This window comes from Pituophis catenifer, unplaced genomic scaffold (assembly GCF_029215685.1).
Source record: "Pituophis catenifer annectens isolate HBS135680 unplaced genomic scaffold, rPitCat1.0.hap2 SCAF_3, whole genome shotgun sequence".
Classification (NCBI taxonomy): Eukaryota; Metazoa; Chordata; class Lepidosauria; order Squamata; family Colubridae; genus Pituophis; species Pituophis catenifer.
The window spans coordinates 113,791,391-113,808,088 of record NW_027256883.1 but is presented as its reverse complement, the minus strand read 5'-3'; the positions used below and the strand labels follow the sequence as shown (position 1 = coordinate 113,808,088).

Below are 16,698 nucleotides of genomic sequence, written 5' to 3'. Positions count from 1 at the left end.
CAACAGACATCACACATGACCATAATAGGCAGGCTCCATTATGGTTGTCAGTCAAGGATTACTTGTACTGGCAAGACTATGGTTTTCCCAGTTGTAGCATAAGACAGAGCTGGATAGACTTAAAGAGAAGAAATTGTGAACTAAAGTTGGTGACAGAATGAAGAACTGCCAAATAGATTGGCTCTTTGAAATACCTTTCTGGACAAAAAGAGGATTTGGGATTACCCACAAGTGCTCCAGACAGCTGTTCCTTATGAGGAAATTGCATGACAGTGGTCTTCAGTGGGTTTAGCGCTCTGGGAAATGAAGGAACACCATTTCTGGAGGATATTTGTAAACAATGGTCTTGTAGGTAGACTATGTTTTAAAAATTATATGGAAGAAAAGCATGTTTTACCAGTCAAGACTGAGACCAATTTAAATATGGATTTAAAAATAATAGCCTACAAGAATGATAAGGAAAAAAATGCTACACAGGATATGCAAATTAAACTGGCTGTTGTTTTCATAAAGGATATACAAATAACAACCAAAAAAGTGACCTGAATAACTTTCCCATACTGGATTTACAGGAGTGTGAAGCTAGTTTGCCTCGTCGTGCACCCTGGATAGCACTACAGCTGAAACTGAACGAACTAGCAACTGCTGGCAGCCAGATTACTCTATAGACTTTCCTGGCTTTCAAAATACATGGCAACAAAAGCCATACACTAAATTAATAACTTGGATTTAAAAGATTTGTTAAAAATAATTTATTAAAGTTTGAAGAATTTTGTGAGAAGGAACAAAAAAAAAAAGAAAATAAATCAAGTTCTAGGAAATTATTGGAAGTGATTTGTCAACATAAAGAATCAGGACCAACCATGTAGATCACAGCATAAGCAATTTATTGAAGCATAGACACAAATATCTGGTCAACTAACTGTCATCACTAAATTGTGTTAGAAAAAGGTCAATGGAATTCAAAGGGAGGGTACTGGACTTGGCTCTTTTTTGGCAACACAAGAACTGATGAGGCATTTTACTCTGGCCCCCAGCTCTGCCTGCTCTTCTCTTACAGGATTAAAGATTAAGATTGTTAAAAGTAAAAGGAAGGGATATACAGTAAATTTGGTTTATTTGATCAAGGTCAAAATTGAGATATTTTTGCTAAGCCTTATTGAACTTTTGCTGACCAGGATTAAATAATGAGGCTTTATAGTTTATAGATAAAATATGAGATAGGGGAAAAAGAGGTCTTTTTAAAATATATTTTAAGAGAAGGTGATAAGTTACTAAAACTGTTTATACTTGTGGTAAAGGAGTAGTAATTTCTTTATATTTCCTTTTTTAAAAAACCATATTCTTATTTTTTAGTTTCTTTTATTTTTTTGCATTTCCTATTTTTTTCTTTTAGTTTTCCCCCCCAGTTTGTAGTAGCTTTAATCTTTTTAACTGTAATCTTTAATGCAATTTACTATAAAAAAGACAAAGATGAAGAAATAATGGTAATTAAAGGAAATTATTGAGAAATACCATGTGCTGCAAGAAGGACAAATCATTTAGTACTAGTGACATTAAAATAGATTTTTCCGAATATGCACTTCTAAATGAAGCTAAAGCTCTGATATCTGCAATGCAAATGCAAGAGAAGATCCTGAGCTGGGGAAAATAAAACACAATTGAAAGAGTGTCTCACAGAAGAAAAGGTTTATGATGACATAAGCATAAACTTAGAAAATTTCAGAAAGAGTTACTAACAGAAAATTCTGATGGAATTATTTCCATATTGGGTCCTGAAGAATCAGAAGAAACTAAAAACAATACACACAACTCTGAGACATTGTTTCAAATAAAAATGTAGTACTCTGAAACAACTAAGATTTGTTTATATAATACAAATCCTTCTTAAGTAACTATTTTTCTAAAACAAAGGAACAAGCATTTATCTGTAACATTTTAATTTGGTTTCTCTTAGCAAAGAAAACCTGTTAACAATTGTTTATTTTGAGAGCAATATCAGACATGAAAATGGAAAAGAAAGTTATATTTGTGTGCATGGATCTCTTAAGAATACATGTTGGTGTGTCTTGGACTTGCCCTGAGGAATTTAAAATAAAAAATGAATGATAAATGAAATCACTGAGAAAGGGAAGCAGGAGCAAGAGTATTCAAGAAGGAAATGATGCATTTGCTTCAGTAGCACATACTTAAACTAGGTATCATTCAGTCATGAGTTTCAGGGGTTGTAACGCAAATGACTTATAGTCAAACCACAGCAGAGATAAGGTCTTTCAGATAAGGTCTGAAACCAGGTCTTTATGATTGCTACTGAGCTTCTTTTCCATGCCTAGATATATAAAATACAGAGGTTAACAAAATATTAGTCTGAATTGGGGTGTGTGCACCCCAGAAAGAGTAAGGTAAATTTGGGAACGCTCCTTGAGCATCCACTATCTGTGGATGGGAAGGTAGCAGTTAGAAGCAAGGAATGCAGTTGCTAACTGTAACTATTCTTCAGTCAGTCAGGCTCAGCAACAGACATCCATGCCTTGGTTGCAACCTACCTTGATACTGCAATATACTTTAGTTTGGCCTATCCTTGAAAAGAGTCTAGAAATTGTATTTGGTACAAACTGCAGTAAAAGGTTCGGAGCTAGCAGATGCCTGCACTGAAACATCTGTGCTGGCTATTGCTTGCTTATAAGGTACATGTTAAGATGCTTGTGTTAATTTTCAAAACTCAAATAATTTAGGGCTTAATTATCTACAGGTCTCCCTCTCCCTTTATGAATCTTTCTGATTCCTTGGTTCAGCAGGGGAGGCTTAAAGCATTCTTAGAAGCCACTTTGCTTATAGAAAAAAGGTGTGCTATAAATCTATCCCTTAAATGTACATAATAAGCCACTTTGAGTCGCCATGGGCAAATAGGCGGCAATATAAATTCAATAAATAAATAAATAATGTCTAAATATCCTTCCTCCTAACAGAGCCCTAATAAGAGGTTTCAGTGCTGCAAGTGACTCTGATAAGGACATATCTAACAAGAGCTAACTTTGAAGGGCAGTTGCAGCTCAATAGACAATAGTCATATTCACACTAGGCAAAAGGGTACAAATAATGCTCAAATTTAATTTTTGTTTTAAGTGGTAATGACCAGCTGAGGTTACTTTGCATTTATCCTCTCTTTAACTCAATTTGGCATTTTGATCTTCTTACTGTACAGTGTTTTTCTCCTGTAGGAAAGTACACTACCAGCAAGAGTAAGGGTTTTAAAAAATAGTAGAATGAGCCATTTATATAGGACAACATTTAATATGACTGTCTATAAAAATGTGTGTGTATCAGTGATCAATTAACATGATTATGTGGAATGTGGAAGCCATATTTTGAGCTGTAATGTCTAGATTATTCCTAACAAGTATATTAACATAACCCCAATAACTAGATAAACTACTTATTTTTTATACTTGGTATAGAAATATTTTGCTTCTATCAGTGGGTTTTAAGCTTTGCCATAACGGATAACCTGATATCAAAAAAATCACTCTTCGTGGAATAGTTTAGATTTCCTAAATCCAAAATGCAAAACAATTCTGCAAGCAACATTCGTTCCTTGCTTTGGCTTTGTTGTAAGCAGAACAATGTAATAATTTTAAGAAGTGTCTTACCTGGATATCATCAGCTACCTCAATGAAATCCAGCAACCCTCAAACTGTTATGAATTCAAAAGAAGAATCTCAATAAATAAAATGAAGAATAGCTTTTCATTCTTGCCCTACTGGTTGCTTTGTCTCCTGCACCCATCAGTATAAAGCATATGTCCCAAGGGGCTGGTTTAAGCTGTGGCTTTTGATATTCATGATTGGTTTCATAATCCTGATAAAAAAGAAAATCACTACGATTATGAAATTGTTTTAATCCACTCCTGACCCTTCCATGACTATTGACTTCAGTATGTAGAGAGTGCTACAATAAATGCTGCCAATCAGCTTTGCTTTCTAAAAACATGCCTGCCTGATAACCTGTTAAATTGTGCCAAATGTGAGGTCTTTTCTCACATTCATTAATTCTAAAAAACGCTTCAATTTCCAGTATTATCCCATTTCCAAATATCAGTTCTAAGTGGGGATGAAATAGCATCAATTGCAGAGTTTTGTCCGCATGCTTATAATGTTGGAGGACATGTGTCAGACTAGTAGGAGAAACTGTTTTGAGTTTCTAATATATAAAGATGGCAGAAGAAATGTATATTCTGTCATCCAGTATGTACTTGTTTGTAAGTTAAAATACTCATTTCTGACTGAAAAGTTTTTAATATGAATTTTTGCAACCTTCAGGTTTACCGAAGGAAAAGAAGTTTTACCACAGTCTGTACCCTTTCAAGTTCTTCAAACTTCTGCCTTTAGAAAGAAACCCCAATATAGGTAGTCTTCGACTTACAACCACCACTGGATCCAGAATTTCCATTGCTAACCAAAGCAGTTCTTAAATGAGACAGATCCGATTTTACGACTGTTGCCATGGTAGTTGAGCAAATCAATGCAGGTTAACTGAATCATGCAGTCATTAAGCAAATCTGGCTTCCCCCACTGACTCTGTTGTTGGAAACTGGTGAAAAGGTTGCAAATGGTTATCACATGACCTCGGGACACTACAACTGTAGTAAATATATGTCGTTTGCCAAGGGCTCAAATTTGATCATGTGATACCCTGGAGATGCTGTAATGTTCATAAGTGTGAGGACTGGTTGTAAGTTACTTTTTTCAGTGCCATTATAACTTCAAATGTCACTGAATGAATGGTTGTAAATGAGGACTATCTGTACAAATAATCAGTTTAAACAATTTAGATTCTGGCCAAAGAGATTGTTTAACAGACTGAACAAAGGTTTTTAAAGAGGGAGATGCAAAGATAATGGTTAAAATGACTAAGTCGGTGGCAGAGGTCTCAATTTAGTCTCTGGACCCTTTTATAGTTGGCATGAAACTACAGATTACCTTCAAGGATTGCAAATTTCAAGGAAAAAAGGCTGTCCAGCCTTACATGTACAGCTATATATGTTTTTCATCGTGTACAGTGTCCAAGTGCTAAATAATTATTTCAGTATTTTTATACTTTAAAACAAATGAGTGACTACATTTCTCCTCTATGCATTAAATTGATCAGAACATGTTTTACCCTACTGTTCTCATCCCAGTTGATAGTGCCAGAAACAGTACTACAATGGGACAACAAAAACGATATTAATCAACATTACAGTGACAGTATAGGATACAAGTGGAGCGCAGTTAAGATGCTGGGCTTGTTGACTTGAAGTTTGGCAGTTCAAGACTCAAGTACTGCATGATGGGGTGAGCTCCCCTTCTTACACTGCCCCCTAGAGTCGAACACAACTAAACAGGGGAAACTTTTATCTTTTTATAGGAGACAGTCCTGAGCCATCGGATCTTGATACTGTTATTTCAATTGAGATTTTGAAACAAAATGGCCATATTGTTCTATTTGGGAGTGAACTGTGCTCACTGCCCACTCCACCCGACGGATAGATTAAAAATATAATGAACTCCATTATGACTACTGAAATGCATCAGTATATTAGCAACTAAAAAGTGAGGAAGCCTAATTCCCTTAATTTGGAAAACAAGCATTATATCCTAGCATAGGAGACCATTGGATTTAACTATTCTTCCACTTCCTGACTTGCCTTCAATGTCTAAATAGTGCTAAATGCTTTTCATAAATAAAAGCTGTTGTATCTGAAAACAACATTTCTTCCCTAGCTTTTGGAAGGGCTGTTTTAGCACCATGTTACACATTAGGTTTGTAAAACACTTTGGAATTGATTCAAAAAAAGGTACTTTGGAGTGTGTGAGAATACAAACATAGCACCATATATCTTTAAGGTAAGCCAGGATTTTTTCATCTTGTTTTTGCTGCAAAAGAATAAGAATAAGAATATGGCTGCTATCCTTTGGGAAAGTTGAATTTAATGGATGATATACTTGGACAACACTAATATGGGATTCTTTTCTGCAATAGCTCAGGTTCAAATGATATGAGAATTACACAGATGACCTACTGGAGAGCATCAATTATGTTGCTCAGGTAGTGAAAGAACAATATTCTCTGTCTAAAGTTTGACCTCACCAGCTTTTTTTTTTTTAAAGAAACAAACATGGTCAGCATTGATAGAAATGTAATCACAATTATTTACAATTCTGTCCTAAAGGCAGAATAGAAATCTAATCTGTAAGTAATAAATGTGTAAAAATAGTCTTTTGGATGCCCTAGTCAGTTACATAAGGCTTGCACAGCTGTGATCTGTGTGCCTGATGTGATCAACATCAATGTGTAAGAATAAAATCAACCATTAAAGACACATATAACGTACAAAAGCAAACAGACAAGTAGTCATTGGAAAACAAAGCTTGTAATAATGAAAAAGACAGATTAATAAATCAATCACTTATTCCTTTTAAAGCACAAACCACATTAACTCTTTTTATACAACCATCTAAGAACTATGAAACAGTACCACATTGTGCATTTTTTAAACCTACTTATCAAGAAAGTTAATTCCACACTTCAGAAAAGTCTTATATCCATGGGGGGAGAGTAGGGGAGGGAGAAGGAGACAGCTAAAAGCGCAATCACAGAAAACATCATTATGAGTCCAAGCAAGCGGCAAGTCTTTTCTTCACCTTTTCCACTGAACCAAAAGAGGAGTGGAGAAGGGGATAGAGAAAGGAAGAAAGTAAAGAGAAAAGCACCCACAAGAGGACTATATCACATTCCATAGTTACTTTTGACACCTACAGCTCGGGGTTTTGTAATATATAATCATTATTTAGACCAACACACCAATAAGGTGAAAAATGGAAACGAGATATATCTCAATATAGCAGCAGGGCAAAGTTGGATCTCAAAAGGAAAGTTTGTTGACATCTCCAATTGCTTTTTGAAGAATTCTTAACAGTATAAGGCCAAAGGCTTAAACATGCTGGAGATAATTTAGAGTTTAGCATGGTAAATGGACAAATCTATTGGCATATTCAGATACGAAGACTGCAGTTCATAGCCTAGTTATCAACCTATAGCTCCTTTATTCTACCTATTACAGCAGTGTAAAGGAAGGAAAAATGTGATTTTTCGACATCAAGTTAATAAAGATTTGGAAGCAGGATATATCTAAATGCACACCTTCCAATCAGAACTAACATAAATATTTTGGCAACATTGTTAGTGTCTTGTGTTAAGTTACTCATATTCATATAAGGAGAAGAAAAAAAATATAGGGGAAGATATTAAAAGCATAAAAATGGCTCCCCCTCAAAGAAATCTTTCTTCCTTTTTAATAGCCAGTGTTTTAAAAAAAAACTTTACTAAGTTGGTACAATTTCTTCTAACACAACTTGTTTACAGAAAGATTTAACAAAAATGATATAGAGGGCTAATGTAATTGCCCAACTCAGCACGGTGGTTAGAAAAGGAAATAGTTATGTCTTACCTGACAACTGTTACCAGTCCAATTGCATGATTCTGGATCTAATTATAGTAGTAGGTTCTAAAATCTAGAATTTCAATTTATGCCTCCTGGCTTTTTTATGACCCTTAGAGAAAAGTGGGATAGTCAAGAGATCAAATTTGTTATATATCAACAGGAAATCTTCCTAGTCAAGTTACATCCCCCCCCTGCTCTTTGCAAATTTGTGATACTATAAGTTTAGAGGCCTTATCAATAATGCTTCCTTGAAAACAAAAATATGAGAACACAATCATGGATTAAAAATGTTCATGTGCATCTCTTGAAGAAGCTTAGAAATATCTAGATGCTGAAGACATTGCTTAATTTAGACACAGCACTTCTCCACAGAAAAGAAATCCACTGGACACATTTTTGTCCAATTAAGGGAAAGATGGACTTCCTTAATGATGAAATTGTCTGATGTTTTTAAAGTATTTTAAAAGAAAATTATCTATACAAAGCTTCTACTACTACTATTTCCCTATAGGCTTGTGATCAATTTCAAGCCAAAGTCCAGAATAACAAAATGGAATTTCCTCCTTAGACACCAGAATTATATACTTTTTCCTGAACACATGCTTTAACCTCCAATATGCGAGCTTTTGTTTATTTTCCTACAAATCACACTTGCTTGTGTCAATCAAAAAAATAAAGAAATCAGGTAATAGAAAGCAAAGCATGAAAACAAAGGAGGATTTTTTAAATGCTCAGAATAAAGCCTGAATCCATTGCAATATTCCTATTCTCCACAACTCTGTAACCTTTATAGAGAATGGACAAAGAGCAAGCGAGATATTTTAATTCAAATATAACAAATTCATCTTTTCTGACAAAACAAGGAAACACTCATTTGAAAGAGGTAACCAAAAAGTAGCAAAGTGCTTCTGCATATCCTCACAAAGATGCCTCTACAGTCTTCTTGACAGAGTGTCAATTCCATTCCATTTCCAAAACAAGTAACCACTTAAGAAAGCCATTAATTCCCATGAGGTTCATATAGCTTTCTCTTACCCGCCCTGTCATTTAGGTCAAAGAAAATCTAACCATTATGTAACGGTACATTAAATCTATTTGCCAGACATGGAAAAGGCCAAAAGCATCAACCCTTCTTTCAGGTCTTTAAAAAAAATCTTCTGAATGTTTTTTTGCGAGTTACATGACATTTCTCTACACTCCAGGAAAATGGAAAAGGTATCCTATCTATCTCAATATTCCATTTTAGTGATTCTAAAAGCTTTCTACATAAGAAATTCAAATAGACTGGTTTTAATGAACAATTCTGCACTAACCACCCGCAGGAAAATACAGTGAACTCTGGAGATGAACCTCTACATTAGGAAGAGAGGCAGGTTTCAATTTCTTGTTAGGCTACCAAGCATTAATTCTTTATTTTTTTCCAAATATACAATTCAATTCAATCTAGGGCTTTTTGATGACACCACCCTGCCGGGGGGAGGGAGGGGATGGCTTAGTTAATGAACTTGGCTGATTCAAAAAACAAAAACAACAAAAAAACTCAATATACAATTTATGAAAATTAGTCAAGTTCTCTAAATATAAATTAAATCTGGAACTTCACTTAATACTTCCATGTAAAATGTTGTGTTATGCACAAGGCAGTGATCTTTTTCAGTCAGATGATAGTGGTATGAAAAAATTGTTGATTGTGGCATATATAATCTTCCTAATCTGATAGGCAAATTATTTCAGATTGCTGGTACTTCTAAATTTCCACCATCAGGTTACTCCTTCTGCTTAATCCTTAAATGTCAGAATTCTTCTGTATATCCTGAATAAATCTTTCCCTGTCATATGTCTTTGGCTGGAGGAATTTAGGGGACTCATGATTTATTCAGATTAACATTCCTTAAATAGAATGACCTCTCATATTTGTTTAACTGAATGTATAGGTAGTTGCCATTATTCACATAAAGTTCGGTAGTAGTCTATTATTATAATATGTAAAAAAACCCACCTCTCTTTGAATTGCAGACTCAACTTGTTACAAAACAGCTTAGTGGGACTCCAAAATCCAACTTTTCTACTAGAACAGCCTGGTACTAGAATACCAAGCAATAACTGCTACACTGCAGAAGCACAAATAATGTACAACTCCAAGATCTACTTGCATTACGACCACAATGTCCTAAATCTTCTACCAAGTTAAAGCACAATAAAAAATAACTGTGATTTAAAGTTTCATTCTACAGCTCTCTTGCCTGTCAAGGAGTCCTGATTTGTAGTTAATTTTTGTTTAGCCAGAAATTTGTTTTCTAGTTCCTTATGGCTACAGGCACATTATGCATACTATTTTTAAGTCACAGTTGCTTTACAAAGTAAGTCTTGTGAATGGCTTGAAAGATAAAATAAGGAAATAAATTATTGTAGACAAGATTATTAACTTGGAAAGAAAAGGAAAAAAGGATAAAAGAGGAATCCTCTTTGCTTAAAATGCTTGTGATTTGCAAACCAAAGGAGATTGTAAAGGAGAAAGGAACTAACACCATCTAAAAACCTAAACAAGAACAACACAGTCCTTGCTGTAAAATCCTATATCAGTATCAGACTTAAGAAAATCTGAAGTAGCTTCTCCCATCATAGGGTGATGATCTCACAAATGCACACATTGTGTAACAGAGTACAATAAGCTTTCATTTGCTAATATGAAGTACAAATGCTTGGCATACACAACACAGGCTTTCTACTACAAGGAGAGGGAGTGGTCATCTTAAGCATTCATGCTGCTCTATCCTATGGATGCTGGAGGCCAATATGGAATTAAAAAAAATAATCAACTGATAACTTTTTTTTAATAAAGGATTTACTAAAGTGTATGACCATCTACCATAAGTCCATTTAACAGTGCCGCTCATAATGCTTGTAAAAGTTGGGCCTAGCACCACACTGGAAATCTAGGACTTGGGGCAGGTAGGTTTAAAAAATGAAACAAAAGTTAACCTGAGGATGTTCTTGGACAGTGATTGTCAGACAAGTATTTGCCAAAGTACGGCAAAATATTTTATTTATTGAAAAAAATTAAAGAGCCCTTTCTGTAGCAATACCAACTTTCTCAATATTTAGAGACTATGCAGCCTCTGGATGACATAAATGACAAACTATTGAGTATCTGCCTGAACCCAGTATATACTGCTGAATGAGTAATCCTTTATCCACTACAAGACAGATCTTTGTCTCAATCAATTTTATTTTTCTCTATTTTTTAGCTGAAGTGAATGAACCAAACATACAGGAACTCCCTATTTAAAAATGGGATGATGTCCTGGAGACTCAGCTCACTAAAATGAAAACCATTCTTAAATGTACAAACTAAGGCTTTCTTGCATGGATATCTGATGGACTACATCGGATTAGCTCTAGATTCCTTTTTCCACAGAAATCTGGAGATCATGTTACTATTTCTGTGGAGGCACACATACAAAGAAGATCCAGCTAAGGAAGGTGTCAAGATTTCTACGGGACCAGCAGCAGCAGCAAGTAAAACTCAACAGAGCAACTTTGGCTTAAAATCAATCAGTCAATAATAAGAAAAATAAAAATAAAAAAATAATCAGGTTAAGCTGGTGCAAGTACTCTCAAAGAGGTATTTTAAAGGGCTTAACCTTGCAGCAAGAGAGACCCAGGATCTACATGCCCTTCTCCCCAACCACTTGCCTTTTTTTTTCTTTTTTAAAGAGTTACCACCTTCATTGCACAGGACTCAAAAACCATTCTCATAAGGTTAACTATCATAAATAATATGAAAACTATGTGCAACAAATACATCATATTTCAAAAAAAAAAAATAAGAAAGTTACACCAAATTAAAAAGTAGCTTCGTGAATGAAGGTACTGCTCTAAGTGCACTTTCCCGGCAAGTGCAGCTAGTGCCTTGGCGCTGGATATGAAAGAAAACACCAAAAACCAGAGCGCAAGCCAGAGTTAAAAACGCTGGTCCAGTTTCAACCAGTCAAAACTGGACTGAGCAGAGACCGAATGATTTCTCAGTAAAGTCCCATTAGGGAGTCCAAATGATGCTTCTTCATCCAGATTGTATGTCCTTGAAGAGATTGTAAACAATCTTTAAGACAGCTCCTTCCTTAAATGTCCCTCTGATTGGCAAAACAAAGTTAGATTTATATTTTAAAAACAAGAAATCAAATTAAAACCAGAAGAAAAGAAAGGAAAACACAGTGAGCTTGTTGGAGTCCATAGGAACCGGTCCGGAAGAGCTCAGAAAATGTGTTCAGATTTTTCTCCTGTTTTTAGCTGGAACTATACCAGAGGATAGACTGGGTGGCAGTTGGGGTTGGGAAGGTAATAAAGCAAGAGAACATGAGGGATGTGGAACTTGACTCTGTGGGCATTTCATGTGTTTGCTTCATCGTCTGTGTCTTCTATTAATACTTTGGTGTCATGAATCTTTGACCTGAGAAAACAAGAAATTAAACTTTGATTAACAATTTGTCAATCAATTAATCAATCAGTCTTTATTTGGTCATAGACCAGCAGTTAAAACCCAAAAGTCACAATTAATTAGGATAAAAGAGGAAAATATAAATGTTCTAAAATATCTAAAAAGGATTAATCTAATTTTGTTTCTTTGACCACAGCTAAGTACTGTTGTGTAATTTGTACAGTATGCCATAATATATCCATTAAACCCTTTTAGGTATTTTAAAACAATTAAACTTTAATTATTTATTTATCCTAGCAACATAAAACTGTTAACCCCACTGACTATTATTATTAGCAGAGTTCATCTACCCCCTGACCCAAACATCTGGGGAAATAGCTTTCTATGCATTCAAAACACAATCTACGCAGAAGAATTTTGGCCAGGCATATTAATGTTTATTGAACTGAATAAATATTATATATCAACAGCTCCCTCTGCTGAGTACTTGCTAGTATGAAAAGAACCCAGAAGAAAAAGCATTTCTACTGAAATGGGCATTCATTGTAATCATTGTTGGTACAGAATAAGCAGTAATGCTCTATGATCAGAATATATTTTGGCCCTGTTACAAGCTCCTTGACAAGCTTTATTTTCTAAACAATTCAAATCAAAGGAGGCTTGCATGAGTCGAGCTGCGCATCTGTGTGTGCCGGCCTGCCTCTCAGGTGGTCCAGTTGAGAATAGGCCACAGTCTGGTAGGCCATGGCCCAGAGGTCCATGGCCTCTGGGCCATGGTATATATGGCAATATATATATATATTATTACTTTATTATTTTATTTGTAATATATATATTACATATATATATATATATATATACACAGACACACATATATACATATACACACACACACACACACACACACACACACACACACACACACACATATATATATATATATATATGTATATATATATATATATATATATATATATATATATATATATATATATATATATATATATTCTGAGGTTTTCGCGGGTATTTGTATGTAGGTCTTTGGTTATTCGGGTTTTCTCCCGTGTAAAATTGGAGGTTTCTTGGCAACGTTTCGACGAAGTCTCATTCGTCATCTTCAGGCTGGTGTCCTCGGCTTCGTGCTTCTAGGAGCAATGGTTCACATTGCTCCTAGAAGCACGAAGCTGAGGACACCAGCCTGAAGATGACGAATGAGACTTCGTCGAAACGTTGCCAAGAAACCTCCAATTTTACACGGGAGAAAACCCGAATAACCAAAGACCTACATATATATATGTGTGTGTGTGTGTGTGTGTGTGTGTGTGTGTGTGTGTAAATTTGAGAAAATAAAATAAAATGGTGTTTTGCTTTTGTTGTGTGTATAAATTCATGTGAGAGATTTTAAATCTATGTATTAATCGGGATCCAAAATCAAGAAATGAAGGGGATTTTAAATGTAGCCTCCAAACTCCCCCCTCCCAAATCAGCATCCTTAACGTTCAAGCTCATATGAGCATTTGCTAGCACACTGACCATACCTTCTAGTTGTTATATGCATTAAATAGAATGTTGCCCTGGAAAGTAATCTTGAGATTCTAGAATCTGATTAAATTCTAGTTTGTATACAAAAGCAGTAGGGTTCAGGTTCATTCTAATCTGGAAGGGGAAAAAATTGTGCTAGAAAGAGAAAAAAAACCTGATACATGCTATGAACGCATGAGCTTGAACAAGGTGTGAGAGAACTGAAAAAGTGATAAGCCTTTAGAGACCCAAGAAAGAATGAGAATGCTGACTTGAGAATAGCTGCTTAGAAAGAGTTTTGTTATTAATGTTTTATAGCATTGGCATGAATATAAATATAAAACCAAGACTGTTTATGATGAAAGATTGACAGGAAACAATTAGTGAAGGGTACAAGGGTGATCAGAAGTTTTGAATGTGAGACAGACCATTTTTTGAAACTATCAAAAATGGATTTGGGAGAAAATGGATTGGGGGAAAATGGACAAGGAAGAAGAGGAAAACAGTAAAATGAGTGAAATGAGAATGACTTCAGGAAGATACAAGATCTTTATGAAAAAATAATTAAAAATGTATTAATAGAAGGAATTAAAGAGGATGTGGAACCTTCCTGAAAGAGAGTAAAAACAATTATGTTATAAATTGCTATATGAATATGAAGGCAAATAGAGAGTACAAAAATATATGCTTGTTGAAATAATGAAGAGTATGAGAAAATGTTTATAAAAATGATTGCTGTGAAAAATGAGAATACCAAACCCAGAGACAAACATATAAAATCAGTAAATAAAAAGAATTTCAAAGAATAAAAATTAAAAGTGGCAGAGAAAATGAGCAATGTTTTGATGGAAATAAAAAAGTTTTGGAAGTAGGAGAAGAGGGCTAGTCAAGTAACAGAGCCCTGAAACATACCAAGCTCAGGCCTAGCCAGGTTTTTAAAGCCTTGGAAAAAGCCAATAGGGTTGGGGCCATTCCAGTCTCTGAGGGGAGGATATTTCATAAGGCAGGGGTTGCAGCAGAAAAAGCTTATCTTCTAGTTCCTGCCAGTCAACACTCTTTGGCTGATGGGATCTGCAGCAGGCCCAATCCGTTGGATCAATTTGGATGGGTAGAAACTCTTGCGAAAAGCCGATCCCTCTTAAGTAACAAGGTCCCAAATCATATAGGTGACATAAAGATGACAACCAGCACCTTGAATTGGACCCAGAAACATACTGGCAGCCAGTGCAACTCACAGAGTAATGAGCACCATTTATTAGCAGTGCAGCTCAATTTTATATTTCTGAATGCTCTTCAATGACAGCCCAATGTAGAGCATATTGCAGTAATCTAAGTGAGAGGTCACAAGGGCATGGGTGACAGTAAAAATAATCAAACAATTTAAGTAGTCCTTGATTTATGACCATAATTCAGACCAGAACTTCCATTGCTTAATATGCAATTGTTAAGTGAGTCATCACATAATCACACCTGAATTTATGACCTCTTCTTCCACAGTCATTAAGCAAATAATAGAGTGGTTAAGGGAATCATCTATTGATTTCGCTTATTGAAAACTGAGTGGGAAGGTCACAATTAGCAATCATGTGATCCTGGGATGCTGCAACTGTTGTAATTATATGCCATTTGCCAAATATCAGAATTGCAATCATGTGATCGCGGGGCTGCTGTGACTGTTGTAAATTACTTTTTTCAGTTTTGTCGTAACTTTGGTTGATAAATGAATGATCATAAATCAAGGATTACCTGTACAACTTTAAAAAAAAAAAACCTTGCCAAACACTGGAACTAAAACCAACATTAAAAGATAATAAAACATGCTGGACTCACACACCCATGCTAACCCAGGCCTGGGGAAAGAGCCAGTCTTTCAGAACCCTCTGAATATAGTCAGGGTGTGGGCCAGATCTATCTTGGTAGGGGGAACAGTGTCCCATAGGACAGGAACTGTCCTACTTCCTAGGTCCCATCAGATGACACTGAAGGAGTTGTGACTCCAAAAGAATCTTAACCTACTGCGCGAGCTGCACTGGCTCCCAGTGGTCTTCCGGGTGCGCTTCAAGGTTTTGTTTACCACCTTTAAAGCGCTCCATGGCTCAGGACCTGGGTACTTGCAGGACCGCCTACTACCATCAATAGCCTCCCACCAGCCGGTACGCTCCCATAGAGAGGGGCTCCTCCGGGTGCCGTTGGCCAAACAATGCCGACTGGCGGCCCCAGGAGGAGAGCCTTCTCTGTGGGGGCACCTACTATCTGGAATGAGCTCCCCCCGGAGATACGGAGGATCCTGGATCTGTGCACCTTCCGCCGCCCTCTAAAGACCTTTTTATTTCACCAGGCGGGCCTGGCCTTATTTTCTCCCTCTTTTATAAAAGAATTTTTAATTTTTAATATTTTTTAGTATTTTATATATTCAAATTTTAAAATTGGTTTTAAATTGATTGGGGTTTTAATTTGTCTGGGCCAAAACTATTTAATTTGATTTTAATTTTGCTTTTAAATTTTGTATGTATGGATTTTATTGTTGGCTGTTCACCGCCCTGAGTCCTTCGGGAGTAGGGCGGTATAGAAATAAAATAAAATAAAATAAATAAATAAATAAATTAAAGAATAATTCATTCAGGACTGTTAATAAGCCTGTTCCTTCTGTGTTGTCTGGTAAGTCTGATATATAATTTTGTATCATCTGGATATTGATGATGCTTGAATTCAAATTTATTCAGCAAGCTCATGAAGACGTTGAAGAAAGAAGTGGTACATCAGCAACCTCAGGTTGAGGGTCTAACTGTTCCTCTACTGAATCCAACCACAGAGAAAGGAGGGAAAGCATTGCAACATTGTACCTTCCACTCCAAATTCTCACAAGCAGGCTAGAAGGATACTCAGGTTGATGGGATTGAAAGCTATTGAAAGATCAAGAAACCCAGGACAGTTGTTCTACCACCATCACAAATTCACAAGTCAACCTGAAATGTTTTCAATGCTGTCTCCATACTATGTCTGCGCTTGAAATCTGACTGAAAGGAGTCCACATAATCAGTTTCTTCCCTTTTTTCATCTCCCATGAAAAGAAAAGATTGGAAACATGGTTAAAATTGTCCAGGATGCCTAAGTGCTTTTTGAGGAAAGGGTGCACCACTGCCTCCTTCGATTATAACATGGATCCAGCTACCTGTTACCTCCCAAGCAGCCTTCACCAACTGGGGTGTTGTTGCATAGTAGCATGAAGATGAAAAATTTGAACAATAAATGATAG

The 16,698-nt window shown here is 35.8% G+C and overlaps 1 protein-coding gene across 2 annotated transcripts in view; it reads right to left on the bottom strand.

The window, feature by feature from the left end:
* Window positions 1–11,159: 11,159 nt before the first annotated feature.
* The window catches only part of XPR1 (xenotropic and polytropic retrovirus receptor 1), a 123,413-nt gene continuing 117,874 nt past the window's right edge, over window positions 11,160–16,698 (bottom strand). For both annotated transcript variants that reach the window (XM_070939266.1, XM_070939267.1), the window contains exon 15: window positions 11,160–11,933. In XM_070939266.1, the coding sequence (XP_070795367.1) occupies window positions 11,873–11,933 (61 nt within the window). In that variant the 3' untranslated portion in view covers window positions 11,160–11,872. The remainder of the gene's footprint in view (window positions 11,934–16,698) is intronic.